Source organism: Mytilus trossulus, chromosome 1, assembly GCF_036588685.1.
Source record: "Mytilus trossulus isolate FHL-02 chromosome 1, PNRI_Mtr1.1.1.hap1, whole genome shotgun sequence".
Taxonomy (NCBI): Eukaryota; Metazoa; Mollusca; class Bivalvia; order Mytilida; family Mytilidae; genus Mytilus; species Mytilus trossulus.
The window spans coordinates 42,762,831-42,775,118 of NC_086373.1; the positions used below are offsets into that span (position 1 = coordinate 42,762,831).

General features: G+C 33.0%; 1 protein-coding gene across 1 annotated transcript in view; it reads right to left on the reverse strand.

Annotated features, from left to right (window-relative positions):
* LOC134720163 (uncharacterized) overlaps positions 1-12,288 on the reverse strand; it is a 30,664-nt gene that overhangs the window by 2,702 nt on the left and 15,674 nt on the right. Inside the window, exons 15-21 of the mRNA XM_063582820.1 lie at positions 11,010-11,236; positions 9,130-9,385; positions 6,874-7,041; positions 6,474-6,661; positions 5,510-5,669; positions 5,227-5,338; positions 348-501 (exon numbers count right to left, since the gene is read on the reverse strand). Of these exons, the coding sequence (XP_063438890.1) occupies positions 348-501; positions 5,227-5,338; positions 5,510-5,669; positions 6,474-6,661; positions 6,874-7,041; positions 9,130-9,385; positions 11,010-11,236 (1,265 nt within the window). The remainder of the gene's footprint in view (positions 1-347; positions 502-5,226; positions 5,339-5,509; positions 5,670-6,473; positions 6,662-6,873; positions 7,042-9,129; positions 9,386-11,009; positions 11,237-12,288) is intronic.

Sequence of the window (12,288 nt, forward strand, 5' to 3'; positions counted from 1 at the left end):
ATAACAAGAAACTCATAAAACAAGAGACATTAAATATGAAGAATTGAACGGAATTTTTATCCGAATTTCACGGTGCACTGAACATAAAAAATGAAGTGCGAGTGGGGCATCCGTGTACTGTGGACACATTCTTGTTAACACTATTCATATTCCATATCACACGATCCTACCTCCAACACTGTATACAGTTTGGTCTTAAATTCATGCTCATATAGTCAATCCACGGTAGAGTATATCGATACACATAAAGAATGTATTTTTGAATTGATATTGAAACTATAGATCATTATAACACAATTTTGGAGATATACATGTACGTGTAGATAAATATAACAAAGAAAACATACCTGACAGGCAACAGTTTTTTCATCCCAGGATAATGACCATGCAGTATATGTGTAAGCAAAGCCTTCAGCGTCATTCAGATACTGTTGTTCTTTTGTTGTTTTGTATAAAATTGCCGCTGAGAGACAAAGTTCATCTTGGTATCCATTATGTGATCTGGAATTGAAAAGATAAAAAAGAATAACAAAAATATTGAACCCCATGAAAAATTCAAATCGGAAAATCCCATTTAAATGTCAAAATCAAAAGCTCTAACACATCGAACGACTTGAAACAACTCTCATATTCCTGACTCGGTATAGGCATTTCCTTATGTAGAAATGGTAAATTTAATCTCGTTTATAACTAGAAAAACATTATAATAGGTTATGTAACTCAACTTAGCATGTCTAAAGGACAAGGTATGATAAGAGGCGTTTTTGGCCCCCTTCCCAAATAAGTTTATATATACATCAGTGATGGCCTTAGTATAGAAACTCTTCAAAACTATGATTTTTTTAAGTTCCGATGAAAGGAAGGTTGCCTAGCAACGAATTTAAGAAATAGCGAAATTATCACATATGCATTGCTTTCTCATTACACATTGGCATAATTCAAAATAGTATTGTTTGTTTAACAATAACATAAGTTTGCAAAGGAAAAGTTACTTCAATTTCAGTGTAAAAAAAATGCTTAGCAACAACCTAGCAACAAAAATTTTGCCTAGCAACGGTTAAAAAATTTGTAATTTCGGCCATATGAGGTATAAATATAGCAATATTTAAAGATTTAGCTACCGTAAATGATTTTTCTTTCCTATATATGATGTCTGAGTCATCATTATTTTAAGAAAATGAAATTGACTATAGCAACCTAGAACTACAGAAAAACCCTTTTTTAATTGTACAAATTAGAGAAAAAACAGGTTTATAGAAAGATTAAACATGCAAGAATAATTAGAAGTAAGAAATGAAAGTGAGTCAATTGTATATCATGCTGATAAAATGATTAGCAACCAAAACAGTGCTAAGCAACGATTAAATAATGGTTTTTTTTTGTATACCGAAGTAGGTTTTTTGGTATCATATTTATATCTTGATGAAGTAAATATTAAATATCATATGCTTTTACCAAAAACAGGGTTGAGATCTCAAAAAAAAATGTTTAACCCCGACGCATTTAAGTCAGGAGCCTCTGAACTTTGTTAGTGTTTAATGATTTTTAATTTTAGTTTCTTGTGTATAATTCGGAGTTAAGTATGACGCCAAATATTACTGAACTAGAATACATATTTGATTAGGGACCAGCTGAAAGATGCCTCGGGGTGTTGAAGTTTCTCGCGGCATTGAAGACCCATTGGTGGCCTTCAGTTGTTGTCGCTCTATAGTCGGGTTGTTGTCTCTTTGACACCTTCCTCATTTCATTCTCAATTTTAGTATTAAATAAAAGATAGCTATCAAGGAATTGGTCTGTTTAATAAAAAAAAAAGCATAAATACAAATTATATAAGAATGTGTCCCCAGTATAGTATACAATGAAAATGGGGCAGTATCTCTAATATTTGGCATTAAAATTAGAAAGATCATATCATACGGAACATGTGTACTAGGTTCCAAGTTGATTGGACTTCAACTTCATCAAAAAATACCTCGACCAAAAACTTTAACATAAAGCGCGACAGATGGACGAACGGACGGACGGGCGGACGGATTACCGTTTTTGGTGAATATTCAACAACTACCCTAATTGCTTTTCAAGTAGCAAGAAGTATTGACTAAGTCCTAAAGCCTGACATTTTTAGAATATTTGAAGAATAACAAAAATCCGGTGGCAATGCATGCTTCAATTATGTGTACAATAAAGGTATTAAAGCTGTATCTCAAAAACTGTAGGATAACCCAGTAGCGGATCCAGAAATGTTCATAAGTGAAGGCCCACTGGCTGCCTAAGAGGGGGCCCGATTTAGTCACGCTTCAGTGATTCCCTATATAAGCAACCATTTTATTTCTCAAAAGGGGGGCCCGGGCCCCATCCCCCCCTAAATCCACCTCTGTAAAGAGACTTTTTATATATAGCTTTTACCAAAAAGTTAATGTGTCAATATACCGGACATTTAATGAAAATTTTATAAAAAAAAATCAAAACCCTGTAGACATACACACCTCTATTATAAATAAAAAGCTTTTTAGGTCAAAAACTGAAGGAGATAAATAGACGTTTATGTCCGGACAGAAACAAACGAACGGATGGATGGATGGATGGACGCATGGACAGATTTAAATTAACGAACGTGCTCGACATTAAAAAGTAAAATATGTTAAAAGTAATTTCGCTATAGCATGTTTTATTTGAAAATCCCAATAGGATCTGAGTCAATTTGATGCTACATGTGTACTTATGGTTACAGCTTGTCAAAAGACTGCTTTGACACATATATAAGAAAAAGCATTAGTGTAGCAATATATAAAAAGGCTGGAACACATAATTGACAGTATAGTATAAGTGTAGTTAACTTAATTTCAGTATCTACTGCTCTTTACATGGAATTATGTTTATAATTACATTTCATACTTTGGATTCAACACTGACTGCACTGTTGCATAAAGTATTCGTTTAGTACTGTATATAGATTGTTGTCTGTCAGCAAGTCAGAGTATTATTCTTAATTCTCTATTTAAGTCACCAAAACGGAGTTTTTGGCGACTTATTGTTTTTGTATCGTTTCTTATTATTATTATTCTTATTCTTCTCTTTCTGACCCCTTAAACTGTCGTACCATTTTCTTTAAAGTATTAAGGGATGGAAACTTGATATTTATTCTGAGTATTGGTCTGCATCATGGGGGTTGCAGAACCCAATGTCCATGATACCAGGGTGTCATCTTGGCATAATTAGGGGGGCTCAAAGATGGGTGGGGTCAATTTTTTTTTGCATTTCATCAATTTTCTGCTGTAAATAGAGGAGATGGTATTATATTTTCTTTTATGAATATTTAGAGACACATGTCAGCTTCAACTTGGAACTAATTTTATTTCAGTAGGGGGTCTCCTTGGCATAATTTTAGGGGGGTGAATTTTTATGGAACATTCCAGAACATCAATGTCAAATTAGTTCTAGAGACATTAAATGGTACATGATTGTATATAATTATGGAGGGAACACATTACAGTGGGGGTTGGACTTTGGAATATTCAAAACGGCCGCCGTTACCATGGAAACAGCAAAAATATGAAAAACTTCAAAATGGTGCAAAATTATTGAAACTTTAAGCAAATGTTGCCTAATGTATGTAGACTAAACTTTTGAGTTTGGAATTTTCAAAATGGCCGCCGTTGCCATGGAAACAGCAAAAATGTCCAAAGATTTCAAAATGCTTCAAAATTGATGAAACTTAAAACAAACGTTGCCTACCATATGTGGACATTACTTTTGACCTCAAAATTTCCAAAATGGCCGCCGTAACCATGGAAACAGCAAAAATGTTAAAATATCAAAATCCATTCGATTTAATGAAACTTTACACATAGGTAATTTGGCATCATTGATACCGCAGAACAAACGATTTGGGGTCCGTTTTGGTGACTTTTGTGTTAGCATCCTAACACAGGATTACTAGTCAAGAATGTATTTATATATGGATAATGCACAATCGTTTAGTTTAGAAAATGATCATTTGAAGTTTCACATTGGTTTTACAACAATTGCCAATCTGTGTTTCACGAAATAGATATGATACATAAATCTATTTTTCTGTACATGGTTAAATAGAAAACTTCAAAGTGCAAAATATATAAGTTTTGATGAAATGATTTTCTTCAGAACTACAAAAAAAAGTGTGAAAACATTGTGAATTTATTATAAAAATCATTTGTAAGATTTCGTTGAATATTTAAAAATAATAATGAATAAAAATTAATTCACCATATTTCAAGGGACACAAATCTGTATTTGGCTGTACAGTGTTAGACTATTTTGATTTATATGGGTCTAATTTCACGTACAACATATTTCTTTAAGAGAGTGAATATGTCTTGCTGACTGGATTCGGCGTAATACTATCCGTACGTGCTATTCTGATCGATTATGTATCCCGGAATAATTTCTTATCCGTGCCGTTCCCTATGACGTATTACAATGACTTGCCAAAATAATGTAAACAATCGGATTGTTTTTCAAATTTTTAGACATGAGCGCCAATGTAGACCACCATGATATTGTATTATGGGAAAGATACAGAAGAGTACAGTTGATGGTTAAAAATTTCAAGATGGTCTACTTTGGCGCTGATGTCAAATTTCGTCTCCGAACATGACAAAATTGTAGATTTCTTACACTTTTCGTCGTTTAAGCCTTTTCAAGGTCTAAGTTTGATCGTTTAAGCCTTTTCAAGGTCTAAGTTTGAACATATTTGAGTACATACCACCTAAAAATGAGGTTCTACAGGGACGAACAGATACTGAAGTTCATTACACAAGCGTGATTGGTTTTAACTTTAAAGTTTAAAAATTCTGGAAAAAGGGGGGCCAAAAACGGCCCTTATCATACCATGTCCTTTCACCTGAATTTCATCCTGAAGTACAAGCATCCGATAGTCATGGTGAATGGTGAGTTCTTACGCGTACGTAATTTATGATCTGTTTTCTTGACCTAATATAGACACCCCAATTTCTTGATTTTGAAATCTAATGGAGTGATTAATTGATTATTTGTGCACGACCTTCGGCAGGAGTGAGGAATATTCTACTCATTAAGACTGCAGTGGAACTGGCCTTGCAACAAGCGGGAATCAAACTTTCAACATACGTCTCGACAGGTTAGGTATCCCTATAAATGTAGTAATCAGTCCTCGTACCCATCGGGATCCACTTTGATGAATGATGTTTTTTTTATCTAATTACTTACGTATAAAACGGATTTACTTCTGGTACAGAATCACTGTATTTGCCTCTGTATGTTTTCGCAAATGCATACAATGTTTTTGCTCTTGACAGCAATTGAGCTGAATAGGCGGGATCTATAAATTATACAAAAATGCATACTGTATGTTGTCTTCTTTATGATTTTATAGACACACAAAATATTTTAGGTTGAATCAATCAACAATTAAAGAAGGAATTTACCATTTTTTCATTGTACATTCTAAGTGTCCGTAACAATACATTAGTAACTACTATTCGAAAATCACCTTTCTGTGCAAATGCAATAGATGCAGATGCAAATGCTGACACAGTTTCTCCGGCAACATCACTTCCGGGTTTACTGGTTGTTACAGCAAATGCGTCTCTGGTATACGTCATTTGTTCAGGTCGTCCCCAAAAAGCATGGTCTTTATTGCCGTCTGCTACCTATAGTGAAAATGAAATGTGTTTCGAATACCTTTTTATAAAACTTTTGGTTTTTTTTTCAGTGAATTTATGTCCTTTTCATTCATTTTATTTTTATTTTCGAGTGAATGATTCCAACAGCTATCAAACTTTCGCATGTGACGTCATAACCCGAGTGATATTCTATATCTTCTGCCCACTTCATGACAAAAGAATCACAAAAAACGGACCATAGAATGATTCGAAAAATAGAGATCTTCAAAATGTATACTCTAGTTTAAGCTATATATACTTTTCTATCTCTCACATGTTTAAACAGAAGCAAATAAAGTTTTCTAAACTAGTATGTTCTGATTATGATTTTTAAAAGCAAGTTATGCAATTGGATATATATTTCAGATGGATATTTAGCATTGTTTGTTGTCAATATAGTACAATTTAATGCAACTGTCATACAAGTGAGAGGTTTAGCTAGCTATTAAAACAGGTTTAATACGCCATTTTCTACATAAGAAAATATCTGTATCAAGTCAGGAATATGACAGTTGTTATCCATGTTTTGGCTTTGGATTTTGCTATTTGATTACGAACTTTCCGTTTTGAATTTTCCTCGGAGTTCGGTATTTTTGTTATTTTTATTTTTTCAAAGGTGGTTGTTTTTGATTGAAAAGTCTTTCACTCATACGTCAACACGTTTGATGCAGTATTATTTTTTTTAAATTGTACTAATTGTCAACTAAAGCAATCCGTTCATTGGAGAGTAACGCATTGTTTATTTTACACTGTCAGTAAATGTACAAAACTATGACAATTTCATAATCATACCTGACAATAGTACAGATTCTTGCTTTCTATCCAACATTTTTGTAGGTAATCTAACGGCCATTTTATTGAATCATACATCAGTTCAAGTTGTCCGGCTGCTTCATAAGCATCTTGCCATTGACTCAGTCCCCAGGACAAAATAGTAGTCGCACTAGCCATTGGAAAGTTGAATTTTACACCGTCACCAGCTATAGCAAAGCAAATAAATAGTATGGTCAAGTTTTAATCATTTAGTTTCTTTTAAATTTTCTATTTTAAGAGACCGAACCAGATTTAACTTTTTATCCCGTTGTGACATTTGACACATCTTTTTTGAAGATATTTTATATAACTTTCAGCACTTTTAAAAGAAGGCAAATAACAAATAGAATTTCAGATTTTTATAGCTACATTGTCTTACCGTCATACCAGCCACCGGTCAAATCTTCTCCCTGGAATCCTTTATCATTAAGGGCTGAGTCACCTCTGTAAGAAATTCTATTATCTGGCGGAAGTTTTCCAGATCTTTGGGTCTCGTAAAATAGAATCGAAAGTTCTATAACCTTTGCATAGTCATATTTGGTTGTAACTGAAAATATGAATTATCAGCATCTTCTTAATGACAATTCATGTCAAGATATATGATAAAACATTAATTTCATAATAAAAATTGACATATGTGTACCTAAAGTAAACTGTATAGTCATATGACATGTGTTTTATAACTAAATGGCTAATTTTTTTATTATAAAACTTGTGTACATATGCTTTTTTCCTAAAAAAAAACTCTTTAACTTGTCCAAATTTAGAAGAAATTTACTTTTTTGTAATTGTTGGCTGCCAAACAACAATTCGTCGACATGTTTTCCATATGCAGTTACCTTAGAGTGACCTTTCTCGTAAAAATTAGGTAATCGAAATACGCGAGTGCGATAGGGAAAACCAAATTGACCAAGAGAGTCAACAAACGTAAACATCGCTCCGTCATCGAATTAACTCTATCTTATTGTACATGTTACATAAAAAATAATAGTGTATTGACTTGAATTATCAACGATATCAGAATAGGATTTACAAACGGGGAAATGCGAGGCTCAAGTCAATACACTATTATTGTCTTTATACTGCAATTAGTTATAAAAGGTATCAGGATTATTGTTTGGCACATCAGACACGCGTTTCGTCTTCATAAGACCCATCAGTGACGCTCAGATCTAAATATTTATATAGCCAAACAAGTGCAAAGTTGAAGAGCATTGAGGAACCAAAATTCCAAAAAGTTGTGCCAAATACGGCTAAGGCAATCTATTCCTGGGATAAGAAAATCCTTAGTTTTACGAAAAATTAAAAGTTTTGTCAACATAAAATTTAATAAATTTACCATATAATTGATATTCATGTTAACACCGGAGTGCTGACTTCTGGGCTGGTGACACCCTCGGGGACGAAACGTCCACCAGCAGTGGCATCGACCCAGTAGTGTAAATAGTTATCAAAAGTACCAGGATTATAATTTGATACGTGATAATCGCGGTTCGTCTTTATAAGCCTTATAATCAGCGACGCTCAGATCTAAATAGTTATAAAGTCAAACAAGTACAAAGTTGAAGAGCATTGAGGTACCAAATTTCAAAAAGTTGTGCCAAATACGGTTAAGTTAATCTATTCATGGGATAAGAAAATCCTTAAGTTTTACGAATCTAGAGGAAAAAAAATTCAAGTGTTTTTATTGGGATATTGTTAATTATTTGATTTTAATATTAGGCACAACACCCTTTTAAAAAGGCCTAACATCTGGCGGAGAAATATACAACACAATGAAATGTACTTTACATGTACCTGTTTAAACCAATCAATGGTGAACGAATTTGTTTAAATATCAGCAATAAGCAATAAGCATAAAACATAATGATTTATAGTGAAATATGTTTTTCTAAAAATTGTAAAATAGATAAGTTTGATTCGTTCACAATTGTAAAATAAATAGTTTTTATTCGTTCCACTCTTAGGTGTATAACAAGGATATGTTAAAGAGGTCGTCATGGATATTTAAATATAGTTCTGACTCTACTATTTAAATATTCATGAGGAAAAGTGAAATCGGGTCAGTGACAGTATATGACATAGAAATATACAATCAACGCATTTTCACTGCTCAAATAGAACGAGTGCAGTATAAACACGTTCTATTTGAGCAGTCAAAATAAATCCATGCTTTTTAGTTGATTGTTTAACAAGGTGACAATCGGTTAGTTTCGGTTTCAAAACACGACCATTAATTAGCTGACATATTTTCACAACAACACTGACCGAGTGACATATTTTTTCGACGATTATATGATATGGATGCGTTAAAAAATGAGAACAATGTGCACAGAAGACAAAGTTTATGACATATGCATGCATTGGTTCAAGAATTGGATTTACATTATTTTTCATCTTGCTCGTTTCAGATTACTTTAATACCAAAAGAGGGACGAAAGATACCAGAGGGACAGACAAACTCATAGATCGAAAATTAACTGACAAAGCCATTGCTAAAAATACAAAATAACTAGATGACCATGAACAGCACTTTCAATTTATTGTAGATATTTGCTCTCGATATTAATTCGTTTCTTTTTCTAAAAACTAATCAAATGCCCACATTTGATTGTTGTACATAAATGTGATTTACCTGGCTGTAAAGTGGATGTAGTCGGTGATGTTTGTTGTTGAGTAGTTGTAGCCGGTGATGTTTGTTGTTGTGTTGTCGTTTCTGGTTCTTCTGTTGGTTCGACATTACTTGTGCAGAATCCATCCAAAGGAATGTCTCCTTTTTTATATATTAATCTAAACTGAACATCTATAGTTTGTGGCCCGTAGTAGTATATGCTTTTCATCTGATAAGTCTTTCTGTCTGCTGAATGTTCCACGACTTTCATTGCCCATATCTTCAAATACGAATAAGGGTTTAAATCATGTTATAAAAGTCATTTAAGCTGGGACCATACAATTGATGTACATGATATTTAAAATGAAATACAGGAAGTAGCAGTTTATCATGTTTTCTTGTGAATTGAGCACCAAATGTTATACCCTTTTTTTATGCCATTTTAAGAATGAGGATGCTCGAGGGTATAAAAATTTCAGCATTATTTTTATTTATTACGCAATTTGTTTTGGCCCAAGATGACTTTATAAACTTTGTATCATCGAAAAAGGCCCAAATTGTCTTCCCTTTAACCAAAATGCCATTTTTTTGGCATTAATAGTTATCAAAAGTACCAGGATTATAATTTTATACGCCAGACGCGCGTTTCGTCTACATAAGACTCATCAGTAAAACTGAAATATCTTTCTTAAATCATCGGTGACCTATATTCTTATTTTTTTTCATAAGCTGTGCTCAAACTGTAAATTGTAAAATTTTAGAGATTTCTGTAATTTAGTTCTTTTTTTATTTCGATATTATCTCTATTTCTCCTATTATTTTAACAGAAAAAAACGTACCTTAACATAAATGCATGCTTCTTTCGAAAGCAGATTGTGAGCTTAAATGAACGCGTACGGTGACCCAATATTTTTATTTTTCTATTAAGTATATGCTAAAGTTTATTTATAGAATAAAATAGCGAAATCCTATATATAATTAAAAAAAAAATGAATTTATACCCTTGAGGCCCCTTAACCGTTACTTTCATTTTCATATCTATTTAATTAATTAAAATTAAGCTGCAAGTTATAAGTGAGTTTTTAATAAAATAACTTTAATATCCGGCAACTATTTCCAGAGTGTGTAAATATGACGATATGCTATATGGAGTTGAAATTTAAAATATTCGACTGAAGCCACTTGAGGTGTAATACTACCATCGATTTTCCCCTATGAGTGAAATTTGCCCTTTTAAAAAAAATGTAAAGAATGTATCTTTGTATCAAATAAAAAAATTATTTGGCATGAGTAAAGTTTTAACCTGTACAGTACTATAAACAAACTTTTATAATATTTCATTGCATAAAAGAAAATTATCTTCACTGGAAGTCAACCATTCAAATTTTCATCTCGTTCTTCATTTCTTTGTACAAGCTTTAGTAACCATGTAACCTTAAGTTTCCAAAATATTCTATAGAAAAACCAAATAAAAAATTTAAAATGGTGCTTTGAAACACCCAAGATATATGTTGAAGACAAAGTAATTAATTACTGCAATGAAATGTAGGATTAATTTCCTACAACTGTCAACTTCAGTGAAAATTTTCTCTTTTGTATATGCAACTGGATGTGATGTACTGTTATTTGGTGGTTATAACACTTTGAAAAAAATCTTTTTTGATAAACAGGACTACTTCTTGATGTGGAACAAACATGATTTCAATTTATTTTAAAACAAAATTACCACCGAAAAAACAGAATTCTTTTTATAACGGCTGCATTTTATAGCTTCAATGTACAACTTTTTTCAGAAAATTTTAAAACATGAAATTTATTTTATCTTCTACTTTTCATTTGACATTATTTTATGTAAAATTTTCGACTTCATTTAACAACTATTATTTAACCTTATGATAACTCACCACAACCCTTTTTGTTGGAATATTTGTATTTATTGTCATTTCCCAAGCACCTAGATTCATCTGTTTCGTTATAGTGAACGTGCAATATGCATGCTGCCTCGTCCAGCCATTCTTCTCCCAAGTTGCCATTTTAATCATCGGAACTGCTGCGTATGTTAATGATGTCCAAATTGTTGTAAGAGTAATAACATTTACCGAAGAGTACATGTTTGTCTGTTGAAAAAATACTAAAATGTGTTAAAAAAAGAAATACCAGTTTCTACTGTCAGAAACTGCATACTCCGTCGGATCACATGAGATCAGAACCAACAGCAATCTCAAAAATAAAGGCTCCATCAACCACCTCACAACCGGCATTCGGAACAAGGATATCTCCGTTTCTATTTCGCATCCATCTAATTGCCTTGTAACAAGAGAGCCGTGGTGTAGTGGTTAGTGCATCGGACTACTAACACAAAGGTTCCTGGTTCGATTCCCGTTTGGGATGAAAATTTCAGGAACTCAATTTTCGGCTCTCCCTTGACACCATTAGCGAGTATGGTCTTAGGGAAACGATGATAGTCCGTCGGAAGGGGACGATAAATGGCTGACCCGTGTTAAGAGAGAGCCATATCTCTTGCACGTTAAAGACACCCTTGTAGATTTCGAAAAAGAGTAGGCTAATGCCGCTACAAGGCAGCACTCGCACCCGAAAAGTGGAAAGGGATTAATATAAGTTGCAAAACTTGTTTCCCAATCCACTCTAAAATAAATATGTTTAAACTAAACATTAGTCATACAGTGAAAGGATCTTTTCTTCAACATTTTACAAGTATCAGACACTATATACAGTATACTCCTCGAAATCACGAGTTCAGAACCAACGTCATACATAATCCTATACTGAATTTGGTATTTGAAAAATGTGTTTTCTTTTTCTTTTCTTTGGATTTAAGTTCACAATTTTGGTTCTTTAGTTAACACATTTTCCTGTATGGTAGTCCTGTCGAGAACGGACCTTTTTTAAATGTTAGATTTAACATTACCATAAAAGCAGAAGGTTTAGTGTGCCCCAAAACCCGGTTCAACCCACCATATTATTCTTTAAATGTCCGGTTCCACGACAGGAGCATGGCCGTTCTTATATTATAGTTCGTTTTTGTGTGTGTCTCATTTTAGTGTTTCTGTTGTGTTCTTGTTCTCCTCTTATATTTAATTGTTTTTGTAACCGAATTTTTTTTCTCAATGTAAAAATCTCTGAAAGTATCACATCTGTTGTGCAGTACAATAGAAATATTCA